Source organism: Cyprinus carpio, unplaced genomic scaffold, assembly GCF_018340385.1.
Source record: "Cyprinus carpio isolate SPL01 unplaced genomic scaffold, ASM1834038v1 S000006565, whole genome shotgun sequence".
Taxonomy (NCBI): Eukaryota; Metazoa; Chordata; class Actinopteri; order Cypriniformes; family Cyprinidae; genus Cyprinus; species Cyprinus carpio.
The window spans coordinates 110,745-129,938 of NW_024879227.1; the positions used below are offsets into that span (position 1 = coordinate 110,745).

The window sequence follows — 19,194 nt, forward strand, 5'->3', positions numbered from 1 at the left end:
TTAGGCGAGTCAGGGAAATGAAATGTTCTCTCCTCCTGGTGGCCCCACTCTGGAGGAACCAAGCTAGGTTCCTGGAGATGATTCAGCTGCTGCAGCTCCCCGCGAGAGTCACCAACACCATTTTAGAGGCTAGAGCTCCGTCTGCAAGACGTCTCTACGCTCTCAAGTGGTCAGTCTTCTGTGACTGGTGTTCAGCACGAAGCCAGGACCCAAATTCTCAAATCAAATCACTTTTATTGTCACATCACCACAGCACATGTGCCTTAGTGAGTAAAATTCTTGGGAGCGTGCTCCAGAGAGTGCAGAACAATTTACATATACACATACAGACTTCAACAGATCACAATGTGCAATATACACATACATATACTCAGTACACACAGTGTACTATTAGACATACTTACAGTTAGCAATACACATTATACACAGTATGTACATACTTACAGTTAGCAATACACATTATACACAGTATGTACACATTCTACATTATGTAGACATATATACACATAAAATATGCAAAGGTGCAACAGATTATACATGAACTGGATGCGCAAAATGTCATGGGTGTGCATTGGATGGTATCCAGTGAGAGCAGATAGATTATTGTATTAAATGCAGTGTGTATGTATAGTCCAGTAATGAACTGTTGTGCAGTGTATAGCGTACCGTGTTGTGGGAGTATGCTGTAGGGTGTATTAGTGCTGACTGTTCATTAGTCTTATAGCCTGAGGGAAAAAGCTATCCCTCAGTTGGCTAGTGCGGAATCGGATGCTGCAGAGACATCTTTCTGAGGGCAGCGGAGAGAGCAGTCTGTGGGACAGGTGGCTGGAGTCCCTGATGATCCTCCGGGCTTTCCTTATACACCGCCTGGTGTAGATGTCCTGGAGGGAGGGAAGCTCACCTCCAACAATGTGGCAGGCCGCTCGCACGATCCTTTGCAAAGCTTTGCGGCTGCCAGCGGTGCTGTTTCCAAACCAGGCAGTGATGCAGCCAGTCAGGATCCTCTCCACAGTGCAGGCGTAGAATGATCTGAGGATGCTGGGGCTCATTCCAAACTTCCTCAGCCATCTCAGGTGGAATGGGATTCTTGTGTTGTGTCCCATATGCTAACCTTTCTTCAAGAGCTGTTGGATAAGGGCTGCACCCCATCCACACTCAAAGTCTATGTGGCAGCCATTGTGGCGATCCATTCTCTAGTGGCTGGCTGGACAATCAGCAGAAACAACTTGGTCGTTAAGTTCCTAAAGGGTGCTCGGAGGTTAACCCACCTCGCCCTAGGACTGTGACGATGTGGGACTTCTCTTTAGTCCTAAGGGCTAAATTGTTAGCTGGGGAAGCAGCTGTAAAAGCTTGAAGTTTGAAAATTTACATAGATTAGATAGATGTTGATAGCATGTTGTTAGCGTGTTTCTAGCGCAATTAGCACATTGTTAACATGATTTAACACACTGTTAGCATGTTTTTATCATGGTTTAATACATTGCTAGCATGTTTTAACACATACCATTGATTAGAATGTTGTTAGCTTGAATTAGTACATTGATAGCATGTCTTAGGCTAGTTGCTAGATAGATAGACAGATAGATAGACAGAGATAGATAATAAAAATATATAATAAAATGGGATTTCTCTGACTATTATTTCATATGTTAGGCTTCATGTGGTTAATCTACCAACTTTTTGATGCTTCCAACCTTCTCAAGCTTTTCATATTTGGACACCAAACCAAACGATCTGAGACCAGACAGACTCAGCTCGCACCAAATGTCTTTCGTGAGTTCATCGGTAAATGACTTGGTGTTATATCTTTGGAAAATTGTTGTTCCATAAAAAAAGCTTCTTTTGACCTTCTTTTGGTCAGATTTGTCTTCAAATCGCAAGGCGATGGCAGCAGAAGAGCACTTCAGAATGCTTGCGTTCTTCGGAGATGTGGTTGCTTTCCAGTGCAAGAGTTTGAGTTCAAAAAACCCAAGATCATCGCAAAGCCTCAGAGGTTTCTTTCTACAGTCTGTCCTTCGACCGAGACTCGCAGAGCTTCTCCATCAGAGACCGCGGCTCGTCTGTAATTCACAAGGACAGCTGTGCAGAAACAGACTTCGTTCATTGTCGCTTGGCTTTGGATGTTCAACAGAGACGAAAAGCGCCTTGTGTTTTGCTAAAACTGTGTGAGGACATCTTTTAAATACATGCTTTACTCCGTATACACGACCACAGATGCGAAGCTTCATGCTGAGTTTGTGTTGCCATACGAGATGAGAGAGAATATTTCAGTCCATTTTATTGGCAAACTTCCTCTTCGCCAGAGAAAACTAGTGATTCACACTTTTTCACTGGAGGAAGTGTCCATGTTTAATGCTAAGTGAAAATAAGTGTATAATTGTAACAGTTCATTGCTGGAGCTGAGAGAGAGAAAGAGAGAGAGAGAGAGACAGATGAACAGTATTAAGAACCGCTGCTTTAGAACATTGATTTTGAAACTTGTGAATAAGACAGAATTGCGATTCATATATGAATAGATTTTTACATGCACCTCTAGTTTCCTCTTCCTCTTCTCTAAAGCAGCGCAGCATGGCCCCGCCCCCTTTGCTGGCTTTTCCCGGGGGTGGGGTTTATCTGGGTTTGTTACATCACGAACCCTGGAAGTAACTTGTTGTAGTTCCTACCAGCCGTTTTTGTAGACATTAAACTGCCAGAATTTTAAAAGATGATATCTTCGTTTGCAGTGAACTTTCAGCTTCGTAACTTTGCAGATATTGTTTATGCTCAAACAGTAAACATTAGACACTAACTAACGTTAAAAAAGTGAAATTGCAATCAACCACCCCTTTAAAGTGTTAAATAGGAAAATAATAATTAAAAAAATAAAAACGAACAGAAATGATGTAAATAATAAGCATTCAGTATATTAAAGGGGTCATATGCTGCAATTTCAATTTTTCCTTTCTCTTTGGAGTGTTACAAGCTCTTGGTGAATAAAGAAGTTCTGTAAAGTTGCAAAGACTAAAGTCTCAAATCCAAAGAGATATTCTTTATAAAAGTTAAGAGTCAACCACACCCCCCTAAAACAGCTCGTTCTAACACACCCCCACATCTCTACGTCGCTATGTGGAATTATTTGCGTAATGCCGTCCAGATGTTCATGCAAAGAAAGAAGGCGTGGTTTCAGTAACACAGTTAGTGTTGAAGCAGTCATGTCAGGGAGATGCTGTGTGTATCTAGGAGAAAGCAAAAGCACTTTATTTGGCCTACCGAAAGTAGATGCATTTAGGAATCTTTAAGATTACTTACAACAGAACAGCAACGCATTTTATAGGCAAGGCAAGGCAAGGCAAGGCAAGGCAAGTTTATTTATATAGCACATTTCGTACACAATGGTAATTCTAAGTGCTTTACATAAAAGAAAGTAAAATAACCATGAAGAAAAATAATAACAAAAATAAAACAAGCAATTTTAAAACTTTGGAAATGATTTAAAAATTGACTTATTTAAAATTAATTTAAAACAGTTAAAAATAGAAAATGATTTTACATAAAATACAGTGAATACGTAAAATACAGTGCAATCAGTTCGGACATCGCACAGTGCTCATTCAATAAATGCACAGCTAAACAGATGAGTTTTGAGTCTAGATTTAAATGTGACTAATGTTTTAGCACATCTGATCTCTTCTGGAAGCTGATTCCAACTGTGTGCAGCATAGTAACTAAAGGCGGACTCCCCTTGTTTTGTGTGAACCCTTGGTATTTCTAACTGACTCGATCCTAATGATCTGAGTGGTCTGTTAGGTTTATATTCAGTGAACATATCTGCAATATATTTTGGTCCTAGGTCACTGAGTGATTTATAAACGAGTAAAAGTACTTTAAAAATCAATCCTAAATGTAACTGGAAGCCAGTGTAAGGACCTGAGGACTGGGGTGATATGCTCAGATTTTCTGGTTCTAGTCAGAATCCTGGCAGCAGCGTTCTGGATGAGCTGCAGCTGTCTAATGGTCTTTTTGGGAAGGCCGGTGAGGAGACCATTACAATAATCCACCCTGCTGGTGATAAAGGCATGAACAAGATTCTCCAAGTCTTGACTGGAAACAAAACATCTAATTCTTTCAGTGTTTTTTAGATGATAGTATGCTGATTTAGTTACTGCTTTGACATGACTACTGAAACTAAGGTCTGTCTCCAGAATCACACCAAGATTCCTGACTTGATTTTTAGTTGTTTGTCCCCTAGAGTCAAAATACTCATTCACCTTGAAAACTTCATCTTTGTTTCCAAATGCAATAACTTCAGTTTTTTCCTTGTTTAACTGAAGAAAGTTCTGGCACATCCAACTATTAATTTCATCAATACATTGGCAGAGGGAGTCAGTGGGGCTGTAGTCATTTGGTGATAAGGCTAGGTAAATCTGTGTATCATCAGCATAGCTGTGATAGGCAATTTCTTTCTCATTATTTGACTTAGTGGGAGCATATACAGGCTAAACAAGAGCGGTGCAAGAATTGAGCCTTGTGGGACTCCACATGTCATGGACGTCCACTTAGACTTATGCTCTCCGTTTCGTGAACCTAGGAGAGGAGGTAATTCTGACTTTGCTACGACAATCTATCTGGTGCTTCTGAATCAGAAACTGTAAGTATGTTTTGTTATTAGTTTAAGTATTTGCTATTGACTGTTCAAATGTAGAGTTTTGCGCGTCGCGTGTGTGTGTGCGTGCGCACGAATGAGAGATAGAGACAGGGTCACACAGTGGAGTCAGCTGTCTTAACCGTCCGTGGCTTGTGTACTGCAAACACATACGAGCTTCATCACTGTGTCTGTCACGCGACTCTGTTCCTCTTTCGGGCTTGAACTGATGGTAAAACTAAGGACATTATTAACTGTCTTTACATTTGTTTTGAAAGTTGAAGCTCGCGATTATGGAAAGGGGCGTTACATTTCCATAGAGTGCTTGCGGTGTTCGGCTAATTGTAATGCACAGTTTCACAATCACAACAAAATCAGCTACAGAGCTAGACAGAGGCGGGGCATAGAGGACCTACAATAAAGTATTTGAAAAATAATGTGTTTTTTTAACATTAAAGCATGTCAACATATTCTGTTACACCACATACACAAAATAATGATCTTTATAATAGCATCATATGACCCCTTTAAATAAGTCTCATTCTTTCTGCGATGTTACTTACAGGAATGAGGTTTATTCAGATGTGTTGTGTTGTTCGTGTCTAATGTTTCAGGTGGTGTGTTGTTGGTCAGGAGTGCGTCTGCTGCTCGTCGATGACTTCGTGGGATGCAGAACGGAACAGATGCTCTTAGTGTTCGAAAGTTCATCTGAAGAGCCTCTCAGTGACTTCCTGCTCACTGATCTGTGTGGCGTCACTTTCTCTGTCAGTGCTTATATTGCACATGCGTTTGATATGGTGAACATACTGTATATACACTACCGGTCAGAACGATTTTTAATGTTTTTACAGGAGTTTTTTCTGCTCATCAAGGCTGCATTTATTTGATGAAAAATACAGGAAAAAAATTAAGATTGTGAAATATTATTATTAAATATTATTATTTTAATATACATAAAACTGTAATTTATTTCTGTGATGCGCAGCTGTATTTTCAGCATCATTACTCCAGTCTTCAGTGTCACATGATCTCCAGAAATCATTCTAATATGATGATTTATTATCAGTGCTGGAAACTGTTTTGCTGCTTAATTTTCTTTTTTGAACCTGTGACACTTTTTTTCAGGATTCTTTGATGAATAAAAAGTTAAAAAGAAGAGTGTTTATTTAAAATAGAATTATTTTCTAACAATATACACTACAGGTCAAAAGTTTGGGGTCAGTACATTTTTATTCTTTTTTTTTTTTTTTTTTTTTTTTAAGAAATTAAAACTTTTATTCAGCGACGATGTGTTAAATTGATAAAAAGTGATAGCAATGATTTACGTTACTCAGCGCTCTTCTTCGCGAGCATTTATTTTGCGGTTAAAAACTAGCCTAGAGTGCCATCTGCTGTTAAAAACTAAGCTCCGAATCGATTCCAGAGAGAATCGTGATGCATTCAGAAAATCATATCGATTTATCGTCGCACCCCTACTGGACAGTATTCAATTTTTCCTGAGTTGTTTAAATCGCTGTAATCGAATATGGTTTTAAAGGGAAAGTTCACCCAAAAATGAAAATTAGCCCATAATTTACTCATCCTCAAGGCATCCGAGGTGTATATGGCTTTCTTCTTTCAGATGAATCCAATCGGAGTTAAATTAAAAAAATTTCCTTGCTCTTCCAAGCTTTACAATGACAGTGAATGGGTGTTATTTTTCAATAGTACAAAGAAGTCCAATAAAGTGCATCCATCCATCATATATATATACTTTTTTTTTAAAGTAAATACAATAAAAATAATTCATGTGAAATATTACAAATATGGTGCTTGACAGAAGTGATCACTGAACTGTTGTAGGAAGAAACCACTGCAGACGGGTTTGAAAGGACATGAGATGAGTAAATGATGACAGAATTTACATTTTCAGTTATTCCTTTAAAAGAACTTGGAAAAGATTCAGAAGAAGCGCAAGGAGCATCACAGCATGATCAAATAAGTCAAATAACAAACGTGACTCTTTTCTTTCTATCAGAAGTGACTGAAACATTGAAGAGGTTGTGCTCCGTATCTTTTAGCAGATCATCAGCTGCTGAATGATTTACGCTTTCCATGAGCTTCTGCTGGAGTCTGCTTTGGTCTTCAGTGACGTTTCCACAGGAAAGCCTTCATTAGTTTGTCCTCCGCAGGGAAACACACACTCACACACACACACACACACACACACACACACACACACAAACACACACACACACACACACACACACACACACACACACACACACACACACACATACACACACACAGCCGGGTTTATGTGGTTTATGGGGACTCTCCATAGGCGTAATGGTTTTTATACTGTACAAACTGTATTTTCTATTGCCCTACCCCAACCCTACACCTAACCTTAACCCTCACAGGAAACTTTGTGCATTTTTGGATTTTCAGAAAAACTCATTCTGAATGATTTATAAGCCTTTTGAATTACGGGGACACTGAAAATGTCCTCATAAACCACCTCCTCATTGTAATACCTATGTCATAACCATGTCATTATACAAATTTGTGTCCTCATAAACCATATAAACCCGCCCACACACACACACACACACACACACACACACACGTTCTCCATCACGTCTGTCTCTTATTACAGGAACTGTTTGTGTGTTTACTCTTATATAATAACAGTATATCAATAAACACTTGGATGCAAAAAGTCTTTCTGCCTTCTACCAAAATTTCATGTTACTTTCTGTTCATTTGTAATTACTTGTGAAACTTAATATAAAATGATGTATGTATGTATGTATATATGTATGTACATACAGTATATAGTATTTCATTTAAACCACCATATTTAAATCATTTTATATCTATTTATAGATAGATACTGTAAAAATATTGTTTTTGAAGTTATATATATAAAACCAAAAATATTGCAGTGTTTTTTACTAGGAAAAAAAAAAATCCAACATCAAATTATAGATAGATTTTACATGTCAATCCGAAAATCAAAATTTTTACTGAAACAATACTTTGTAGAAAGTTTTAGTTGACTAATTAAAGAGTATGAAATCAATATTTTACTGTTTGTATGACATTTCCAAAATTTTCTTAAACTATTAATATTTTTTTTTTTCTGCGCAATCAGCATTTTACGATTTGTGACATTTCCAAGATTTTTTAAAATCAATTTATATATAATTGTTTTGTGTGTTAAAAATAATTAAAATCAATATTTTACTATTTGTATGAAATTTCAGAGATTTTTTTTTATTGATAATTTATTTTTTGTGTGTTCAAAATCATTCAAATCAATATTTTACTTTTTGTATGATAATTCCAAGATTTTTAAAAATCAATCGACAATTTATATATATATATATATATATATTTATATATAATATATATATATCTATATAGTATATATATATATATTAATTTTTGGTAAAAATTCTTAAAATCACTATTTTACTATTTCTATGACATTTCCAAAAAAAATAAAAATCTGATCTGATTTGATTGCTCGTTTTACACACAATACTCAGATTTTCTCTTTGAGAGGCAGAAACTGGCAGTAGTTTACAAATAGTCAAGTCACCTTTATTTATATAGCGCTTTTAGCAATACAGATAGTGTAAAAGCAACTGAACAACATTAAATAGGAAAATGGTGTGTCAATAATGCAAAATGACAATAGTAAACACTAATTTTTCAGTTAAAGGCAGTTCATCATTGAATTCAGTGATGTCATCATCCTGCTCAGTTCAGTTTAAATAGTATCTTTGCAATCATTTGTTATCTAGTCAAGTCAAGTCAAGTCACCTTTATTTATATAGCGCTTTAAACAAAAAAGATTGCGTCAAAGCAACTGAACAACATTAATTAGTGTCAATAATGCAAAATGACAGTTAAAGGCAGTTCATCATTGAATTCAGTGATGTCATCATGCAGCTCAGTTCAATTTAAATCGTATCTGTGCAATAATTTGCAATCAAGTCAACGATATCACTGTAAATGAAGTGTCCCCAACTAAGCAAGCCAGAGGCGACAGCGGCAAGGAACCAAAACTCCATCGGTGACAGAATGGAGAAACAAAGGGGGGCCAGTTCTCCTCTGACCAGACAAAACCAGCAGTTCAATTCCAGGCTGCAGCAAAGTCAGATTGTGCAGAAGAATCATCTGTTTCCTGTGGTCTTTGTCCCAGTGGTCGTCTGAGAACAAGGTCTTTTACAGGGGATCTGTCTCTGGGGCTCTACTTGTCCTGTTCTCCGCTGTCTTTCAGGGCTGTAGAGGTCCTTTCTAGGTGCTGATCCACCATCTGGGCTGGATACGTACTGGATCCGGGTGACCTGCAGTGACCCTCTGACTTGGATACAGACTGGATCTGGTGGCTATGGTGACCTCGGAATAGAGAGAAACAGACTAATATTAGCGTAGATGCCATTCTTCTAATGATATCCCAAGTACATCGGGTGTTATGGGAAGGGTTCCCGGTTTCCGGTTTACCTAATTAATGCAGCCTAAAAATCCTTTAACGGTTTGGATATTAGAAGTGTATTAGTTGTGTTTATGGGTAAGCCAGGTTTAAAGAGATGGGTCTTTAATCTAGATTTAGACTGCAAGAGTGTGTCTGCCTCCCGAACAATGTTAGGTAGGTTATTCCAGAGTTTGGGCGCTAAATAGGAAAAGGATCTGCCGCCCGCAGTTGACTTTGATATTCTAGGTATTATCAAATTGCCAGAGTTTTGAGAACGGGAGCGGACGTGGAGGACTATAATGTAACAAGAGCTCGTTCAAATACTGAGGTGCTAAACCATTCAGGGCTTTATAAGTAATAAGCAAGATTTTAAAATCTATATGATGTTTGATATGAAGCCAATGCAATGTTGACAGAACCAGGCTAATATGGTCATACTTCCTGGTTCTAGTAAGAACTCTAGCTGCTGCATTTTGGACTAACTGGAGTTTTTTTACTAAGCGTGCAGAAAAACCACCCAATAAGCATTACAATAATCTAACCTTGAGGTCATAAACGCATGGATTAACATTTCTGCATTTGACATTGAGAGCGTAGGCCGTAATTTAGATATATTTTTGAGATGGAAAAATGCAGTTTTACAAATGCTAGAAACGTGGCTTTCTAAGGAAAGGTTGCTATCAAATAGCACACCTAGGTTCCTAACTGATGACGAAGAATTCACAGAGCAGCCATCAAGTCTTAGACAGCGTTCTAGGTTATTACATGCAGACCTTTTAGGTCCTATAATTAACACCTCTGTTTTTTCAGAATTTAGCAGTAAGAAATTACTTGTCATCCAGTTTTTTATATCGACTATGCATTCCGTTAGTTTTTCAAATTGGTATGTTTCGCCGGGCAGCGAAGAAATATAGAGCTGAGTATCATCAGCATAACAGTGTGTCAGGACATAGACAAGAGCCAGAGGTGAGTGAATCCAAACACAGTGCTTTATTTACAAGGGTGTGAAGGCAAGGTAGGTATGCAAGGTTTTCAGGTGCAGGTTCGGTGCAAATCACTCAGTGCGGGGTGTAAGCAGGTGAGTAAGTCTTTAGCAGATCTCAATGCCACTCAGTCACAGATCGACAGTACTTGTCTCTTCCACAGATCACTCTCAGAAACGGAGACTTCAAGCAGGCTCGGAGACAACACAGGAGAGTTGGGGAATCGCTGGATTTCAGGCCACGGGGTAGTGCTCAGGAATTCTGGAGACAGTAGAATAATGACACAGAGGTTAGTGTTCAAAGGTAAGTATACGTTACGTCGTAGAATCTGCGGTGCTTCGGTTGGTCTTGAGACAACATTCGATGGTCCGTTCCTGTTGGAGGCTTGACACTGAACTGAGGCTGTGGTGAGTGTTTTATACTGTTTCTGTGATGAGGTTGCTGATGGTGAACAGGTGCGGGTACTTAGGATTCAGGTGAATGTAATCGTTGTGAGATGGATGGGACCGAGCTTGACTGGTCCCTGACACAGTGAAAGCTAACACCGTGTTTCCTGATCATATTTCCCAAGGGTAACATCTAAAGCGTGAAGAGTAACGGCCCTAGTACTGAGCCTTGAGGTACTCCATACTGCACTTGTGATCGATATGATACCTCTCCATTCACTGCTACAAATTGATGGCGGTCATATAAGTACGATTTAAACCATGCTAATACACTTCCATTAATGCCAAAAAAGTGTTCTAGTCTATGCAAAAGAATGGTGTGGTCAATAGTGTCAAACGCAGCACTAAGATCCAATAGCACTAATAGAGAGATACAACCACGATCAGATGATAAGAGCAGGTCATTTGTAACTCTAAGGAGAGCAGTCTCAGTACTATGATACGTTCTAAATCCTGACTGGAAATCCTCACATATACCATTTTTCTCTAAGAAGGAATTTAATTGTGAGGATACTACCTAGTATCTAGTATCTTGGGAAAGGGAGATTCGAGATTGGTCTATAACTAGTTCTTTGGGGTCAAGTTGTGGTTTTTTGATGAGAGGCTTAATAACAGCCATTTTGAAGGTTTTGGGGACATATCCTAATAACAATGAGGAATTAATAATAGTCAGAAGAGGATCTATGACTTCTGGAAGCATCTCTTTTAGGAGCTTAGATGGAATAGAGTCTAACATACATGTTGTTGGTTTAGATGATTTAACAAGTTTATACAATTCTTCCTCTCCTATAGTAGAGAATGAGTGGAACTGTTCCTCAGGGGATCTGTAGTGCACTGTCTGATGCGATACTGTAGCTGACGGCTGAATGGTTACAATTTTATCTCTAATAGTATCGATTTTAGAAGTAAAGTAGTTCATAAAGTCATTACTGCTATGATGTTGGGAAATGTCATCACTTGTTGATGCTTTATTTTTCGTTAATTTAGCCACTGTATTGAATAAATACCTGGGGTTATGTTTGTTTTCTTCTAAAAGAGACGGAAAGTAATCAGATCTAGCAGTTTTTAATGCTTTTCTGTAGGATAGGTTCACTTCCTCCAAGCAATACGAAATACCTCTAGTTTTGTTTTCCTCCAGCTGCGCTCCATTTTCCGGGCTGCTCTCTTTAGGGTGCGAGTGTGCTCATTATACCACGGTGTCAGACTGTTTTTCCTTAACCTTCCTTAAGCGTAAAGGAGCAACTGTATTTAAAATGCTAGAAAAGAGAGAGTCCATAGTTTCTGCTACATCATCAGGTTGATCTGAGGTTTAGGACATGCTAAGGAATTGGGATACATCAGGAAGATTACTTACAAAGCAGTCTTTTGTGGTAGAAGTGATGGTTCTACCATACTTGTAACAAGAAGTAGAATTTACAGTTTTAGCTATATGAAGTTTGCACAAAACTAAAGAATGATCTGAGATATCATCGCTTGGCTGCATAATTTCAACACCATCAACATCAATTCCATGTGACAGTATTAAAATCTAGAGTATGATTTCTACAATGAGTAGATCCTGAGACGTGTTGTCTAACCCCAATAGAGTCCAGAATGTCTATAAATGCTGATCCCAATGCATCTTTGTCATTATCAACATGGATATTAAAATCACCAACAATTAAAACTTTATCTGCAGCCAGCACTAACTCGGATGTAAAATCAGCAAACTCTTTAATAAAGTCTGTATGGTGCCCTGGTGGCCTGTATAGAGTAGCCAGTACAAACATCACAGGGGATTTATCATTAACATTTGTTTCTCTGGATAATGTTATATGAAGCACCAATACTTCAAACGAGTTATACTTGAAGCCTGCCCTCTGATAAATCCTGAAAACATTGTTATAAATTGAAGTAACACCTCCCCCTTTACCTTTTGGACGTGGCTCATGTTTATAACAGTAATTGAAATGTAGGGTTCGTTGATGTGTTAATTATGGGGGTGTGAAACACTGTAGGCAGTCTGTCAGGGCTGAGTGAGATGATTTCTTAATTGAAGAGAAGTACACAATGCAGTTGGTTGATGTCTGATTTACTGAAGACTTTGTGGGTACACATATGTGTGGTTTCTGAAATGGATTAAACAAGAGAAATAAACTTAATGATATAAATATACAATGTTCCACAATAAACATTAAAACACTGAACAGCACACTATATAAATATAACAACCTAAAATCATGCTATATTACACTATTTAACATGGGCGTTTATGCTCTAAATGTCCATAAGAGGGCACTATTCGCACATGAATGCAGCAAGGGGCAGGGTAACATGCCTGGACATGTACTAAGCAGATGATCGCTACGTGCAAACAACAACCGTCACATAACGCGCACACACAATGTTAATAAGGTTAATATTCACTAACACAATGTATAGCATCATAAGCATCTCACCACAAGGAATTTCACATAAATACTCGTGACTGCACTAAATTGAGCAGGAAATACACAGGCAGTGCTATGCTAATTGGCTACTCCTTAATCGGTACAAGAGTAACAGCTGATCACTTAACAATAACATAAAATATATATATATCGCGGTTACTTACTTTACATGTATGCACACTGTAACCCAGTATAACTCGAAGTCAATGTCTTTAAAGTAACTCTGAATGAACTAGAATACAGCTGCCAAACTCTCCTTCTGCGCTCACATGCGCTGCGTCTCTCTCTAACCTGCGATTCAGCTCCGACTCACGTGATGCCATTGCTGCTGCGCTGAACTCTCTGATTGGGCAGAATCGTCCGGGACTTAGAGATGGCAGAGCCTTTTGTACAGCCGCCCCCGAATCCAGGAACTGAATTCGCTCATCTAACAAAAGGTCTTAGTCGTCCTCGGGCAGTGCTGGAAGCTGGATGAGACGGGCCAAAACTCGTGTGTAAGTCTTCCCTTTGACATCTACACTGGCTGTCCGGACTCGACCATCTACACCGGGGAACACTTGAGTGACTTTGCCTACAGGCCAAAGGGCTCGAGGAAGTTGGGGATCAACAATCAAGACTACGTCTCCGATTTCCAATGCCTTCTTTTCAGTTCTCCACTTCTGGCGAGCTTGAAGATCTGGTAAGTAGTACTTCAAAAAATGTCTCCAGAAGTGCTCCGCCAGCAGTTGGCTGTGGCGCCAGCGTCGCCGACTCAGCATCTCTGACTCCTGGTAGATGACTTGGGGTAATGACGCATCTCGACGGCCAATCAGGAAGCAGTACGGGGTGATCGGGTCAAGGTCAGCAACGTCAGAGGAGGTATACCCAAGAGGCTTTGAATTGAGGATACCTTCCACCTCAATCAGGACTGTCCTTAACACTTCCTCAGTAACAGTCTGGGCTCCGATAGTCACTCTGAGTGCTGCCTTGATGGAGCGGATCTCCCTCTCCCAGCACCCGCCGAAGTGAGGGGCGCTTGGTGGGTTATAGGTGAACTTGATCTGCTGATTGGCAAGGTGGCTCTGTAGCTCATTTTGGAGGGTGGCGAAGGCATCATTCAGTTCGCGTTCTCCTCCCTTAAAGTTGGTGCCTTGGTCACACAATAACTCGTACGGTTTGCCACGTCTAGCAATAAACCGTCGTAGAGCCATCAGGAAAGAGTCAGAATCAATACTACTGAGAAGATCAAGATGGGTTGCCCTTGTAGTCATGCATTTAAAGATTATGCCCCACCTCTTCTCATTACGTCGGCCGATCTTAATGAGGAAGGGGCCAAAACAGTCCATGCCAGATGAGTAGAAAGCTGGACGGAAGTATCTCTGTCTGGTGAGGGGCAGGTCAGCCATGAGAGGTACTTCTGGGCGTCCTCTCCACTTCCTACACTCTGTACACTGGCGTTGGTACCGACGGACAGCTTCACGACCTCTTAGTATCCAGTACGTCCTCCTGATTTCTGCAAACAACCTCTCTGTACCTGGATGATGTAGCCTCTCATCATAATCCTTTATGATTAGCACAGTGATTGGATGTCGAGGGTCTAGAACAGCTGGATGTACAGCGTCCTCTTCCAGTACCTCACAGTGGCGTAGACGACCTCCTATTCGAATAAGTCCAGTAGCAGCATCAAGCTCCGGGGAGAGTGTGATCAGTCTGCTTGTAGATAATATGGGTTTCCCAGACTTCAGAAGTCTCAGCTCATCAGGGAAAGACTCTGCTTGAGCTTGACGAAGGACTGCATGTTGAACATCCCTTTGGAGGTCAGCACTGGAGGTGTAGGCCGCCCCGTGAAGCTCCTGCCCGTAGGCATTCAGGCACTCTGCCAGTGTGACATAGTGCTGCAGCTTAGCTGAGGGTGCAGTAGTGGTCACTAACCCAGAGAAGGATGACTGTCTTAGTTCGCAGCTTGGCTCTTCAAGTGATAAACGAGGCTGCTCAGGCCAACAATCTAATGGAAGCTTAAGAAATGCCGGCCCCTGGCTCCATCGGCTTTCTCTGGAGAGGTCTCCAAGAGGCTTGCCACGAGTGATGTCGTCTGCTGGGTTGTCTGAAGATTTGACGTAGCACCAGATGGCGGAAGCTGTCATCTCTTGGATCTCTGCTACCCTTGTTCCCACAAACACCTTGTAACGACATGAGCTGGATGTCAACCACGTAAGCACAGTGGTGGAGTCAGACCAGAGTGTAGTGGAGCAGATAGGAATTGTAAGCTCTGTGGTCAGAAGCTGGGATAGCTGTGCTCCATTAAGGGCAGCACACAACTCTAGGCGTGGTATGGATTGTTGCTTGCGAGGTGCTACCCGGGACCTGGCGGCAATGAAGGCAACTTCGACTTGACTCTCTTTGTGCTCTATACACAGATAGGCCACTGAACCGTATGCCTGCTCCAAGGCATCACAGAAAACATGAATGTCATATCTACAGGATGAGTGATCTTTCTGTGATTGAGAATAGCACCTGGGCAAAGAGATCTCCTCTAGTCCACTCAACTCCTTCTCCCATTTGTGCCATGATGCAAGCAGTTCCTTAGGCAACTGTGGGTCGTCCCAGTCGCGCTTCTTGTCCCACAGGCGCTGTACTAATATCTTAGCTCGGGTGGTGTAAGGGATAAGATATCCAAGAGGATCATATTGGCTCGCTAGTACTCGGTAGATCTGACGCATTGTTACAGAAGAAGAGCATCTGGATCGATGCTTGTAACGTAAAGTATCAGACTGACAATGCCACTGCAGTCCAAGTGTAGACTCGTGGACGTCTTGTTGGCCTTGACTGAGCCAGAGGTCACAGGTACTGGATCTCGATTCAGCGGGGAGGTGAGTAATCACAGATGGACAATTGCTGGCCCACTGTCGAAGTTCGAAGCCTCCGGTAGCTAGAAGTGCTCGAAGTTGATCAACTAGGTCTCTAGCCTCTTGGGGGGAGTGAAGACTGTGCAGGCAATTGTCGACGTAAAAATGATCTCTGAATTACCTCTCTGAATTGGTCTCCCGGCTGACTGTGATCCATGACGTGTCTCTGCAGGGCATAAGTGGCACAGCAGGGACTGCACGTGGTGCCAAAGGGGAGCACCTGCCACTGGTACACGTCGGGGGGTCGCTCAGGTTTCAAGTCTCGCCACAGGAATCGGAGCAATGGCATGTCACCAGGAAGCAGCCTCACCTGGTGAAACATACCACGAATATCACTGCTTATGGCGACAGAGTGCTCTCGAAAGCGGAGCAGGACTGCTAGCAGTGATGAGCCTAGTGTGGGTCCTGGAAGGAGAAACTCATTAAGGCTGTGGCCTTCAAACTGAAAGGAGCAGTTGTAGACGACCCGGTTCTTGTTATTGTGCTGAACCATATGGTGCGGGATGTACCATGACTCTGTGGAACTATCCTCCTCTCTCGGTTCCAGCTTGGCCACATAACCTGCTTCCTTCAGTTTGGTGATCTCGGTCTGGTAGGCAGATTCCTGCTCTGGATTCTTAAGCAGTCTCCTCTCTACACTCCTAAGCTGAGGGAGAACAGCTTCCTTGGGCATAGTTAAGCATGGCATACTCTGCATACGAAGGAGTGGTGTGGCATACCGCATCGTACCTTCCACTTCCACTCGCACAGTCTTCTCCTGCAGCAGTCTGATGGCTTCTTGATCTAGTTTGGATCGTGTTGCTATCTTGTCACTGCGATAGGGAATCACATCCATTTGCCATAGTCGCTCGACATGAGCAAACAAGTCTGTGTTGGGGAGAACGGATGTAAAGAAACACTGGTGTGTGTTGATCTCACGACGAACCTCATGAGTAGGACCTTGAAGAGTCCATCCAAGGCGGGTTCTGACTGCTGCAGGACCCCCCTGGTGGGCCTAACCGGACTGGTTCAACAGGCGTGATGAGATGTGGACAATCTGACCCGATCAGTAACATAGGCTGCACTTTCTCCATCTGCTGCAGTGGAAGGCCAGCTAGATGTCTGTATCTCTTCTGTAAGGAAGCCACTGGATAGGTGTGTTCGGCAAGGCCTAATCTCTCAGCTGTAAATGCATGCTGAATGAGGTATTTCTTGTGGGGACGAGACACACAGGTGATACCGTGAAGGAGACAGCCGCCCCATGAAGCACCTGCTGATCTTGTCTCACTGTGCGCAGGATCAGATCTTCTGGTTGCCCCTTGAGGTTCAGTTGCTGAGCTGCAGCATGGAGGAGAATAGTCCTTTCTGACCCATCATCTAGCACTGCATACGTTTCCAATGATGCATCCCCATTTGTGATGATTACTTTTACTAACTTTCAAGAGGACTCTGCGGCTGCCGACCGAACGGTCTGCATACAAGATGTCTTTCGTGGAACTCACAAGACACGAGTTCTCCTTGGGATCAGTCTCAGCATTGGTATTCAAAGCTCGCTCATTCAGGTCATGCAGTATAAACAGGTGTTTCCTGTTGCAGGTCTTGCACAGAGCCTTCAGTGTGCATCTGGAAGCATGATGATTGCGGCCACACCCGCCAACACCTGTTGTTCTTGCGGATCCATGTCTGTTTCTGTTCTTTAGTCAGCTCCTTGAAGTTGGGGCATCCATTAAGGAAGTGACTAGCATTGTCACAATAAGGACAGTAGGCACGTGACTTCTCTCTATACCTGGCCAAGCTGGGTCTGGACTCTGGAATATGCGCTCTGCATTCACTGTCAACAGTGGGCTTCTCAGTACCCAGCAGGATGCTCGTAGATCTGCCTGGAGGCTTGGTGTCATGACGACCTTCTCTTTTCTTACTAGGTAAGGGTGGAGCATACATGACTGATTTGGCAGTATCATCTTGGACCTGAAGCTCGTACTCTAACCAGTTTGCAAAGTCGAGAAGTGTGGGAACTGTGATCTTAAACGGGTGGACGTATCTCTTAAAACGAATCTGGAGTTCATGTGGAAGCTTGCCTTGGAGTCTAGACACATGTGAACCGCACTCTAACTCAGCTACTCACTATTAACCCAACTCATCCATCATACTCACTAGTGAGCGCACTCGAAGGGCGAAGAGTTTGAATGCTTTCACGTCACCTGGCTTGAGATTGGGACCTTCCAGTACTTCAGCGATACTCCGCAGCACAAGCCTGTGTGGCTGCCCATACATCTTCACAAGAGCTTGCATTGTGTCTGTATATGGTCTCACAGAGTTACAGTAGGAGTCAGCCACTAGCAAGGCCTCTTCTAGCTCCAGATGATCAGTCAGAATCTGATACTTGAAGCGCTCACTCGCATCTGCTGGCAGAAGGTTTTCTAGTGCCATCCGCAGTCTGGAAAACTGTCGGGGATCTACTGCTGTCAGGCTGGGGATAGTAGGCTTAGGTCCTCGATATATCTGTTCTTGGACGTGCAGCAGCTCCTTTCTAGGTGTCACCTGTGGACGTGAGGGTAGACTGAATCCTCTCTCTCTCTGAAGATGACTGTGTCTGGGATCAAGCATCACAGAGTCGTACTGTCCTGTTCCTGCAGGCTGGGCTGAGTATGTATATGACCTCTGAATCGGTGTGTGTGATGACTCTCTTCAGGATGAGGCATCCTAGGTGAAACTGTAAGGTCTTCCATATGTCTCGTCAGCTGCTCACACGGGGCAGGTCGGGGTGGAGGAACTTCATCAGCATACACTGCAGAACTTCTCCGACTACAGACGGACGGTGGCAGGTGAGTACGAGGGGCTGGTACTGGTGTTGCTGATCGACCAGGAGTCTCAAAGCTGGTGCTAAACTGCTGAATTTCCCTTCTCAATGAAGCATTCTCCGTCTTGAGTCCTTGCAGTGTAGACATGATCTCTGGTAGAATGTGGCTGCGAAGCTCGTCGTTGTCCCTCTTCATCTCAAACCACATATACTTTATATCAGACTGCTGCTGGATTTGAAGGTGGCGCTCACCTTGCTCTGGTGACACATCTTCAAATGGCTCTGGCCATACATCTCTGAGAACTAGATCATCTCCGTATGAAGGCTGACTCTGTGGAGAAGACGATCGGGATGCATTCTCTGGTGTGAGTGCAGCGGCTTGGATTTCAACTTCATTCAGATGTGTAGCTGATGGTACTCTCTTCACAAAGCCTGATCCATGAACTTGATAGTCTGCTAGATGTGCAGGTGGCCTTATTTGTCGTCTAGGTCGGACAACAGGAGGATCTGGCTCAGAACGCGATGTCATCTTTCTACAGTGATTCACTGATCCGGCTCGAAGGACCACTTGAAATGTAGGGTTCGT

General features: G+C 42.1%; 1 protein-coding gene across 1 annotated transcript; it reads right to left on the reverse strand.

Moving 5' to 3' along the window:
* Nucleotides 1–12,465: 12,465 nt before the first annotated feature.
* LOC109111550 lies at nt 12,466–18,415 on the reverse strand. Its single transcript, XM_042754643.1, has 7 exons — nt 17,963–18,415; nt 17,595–17,863; nt 17,235–17,431; nt 17,049–17,146; nt 16,030–16,814; nt 13,236–15,941; nt 12,466–12,623 (listed from the first exon to the last, which is right to left on the reverse strand). Exons 1-6 carry the CDS (start codon nt 18,413–18,415, stop codon nt 13,385–13,387), a joined length of 4,359 nt encoding a protein of 1,452 aa, XP_042610577.1. The 3' UTR covers nt 12,466–12,623; nt 13,236–13,384.
* Between the last annotated feature and the right edge of the window lie 779 nt (nt 18,416–19,194).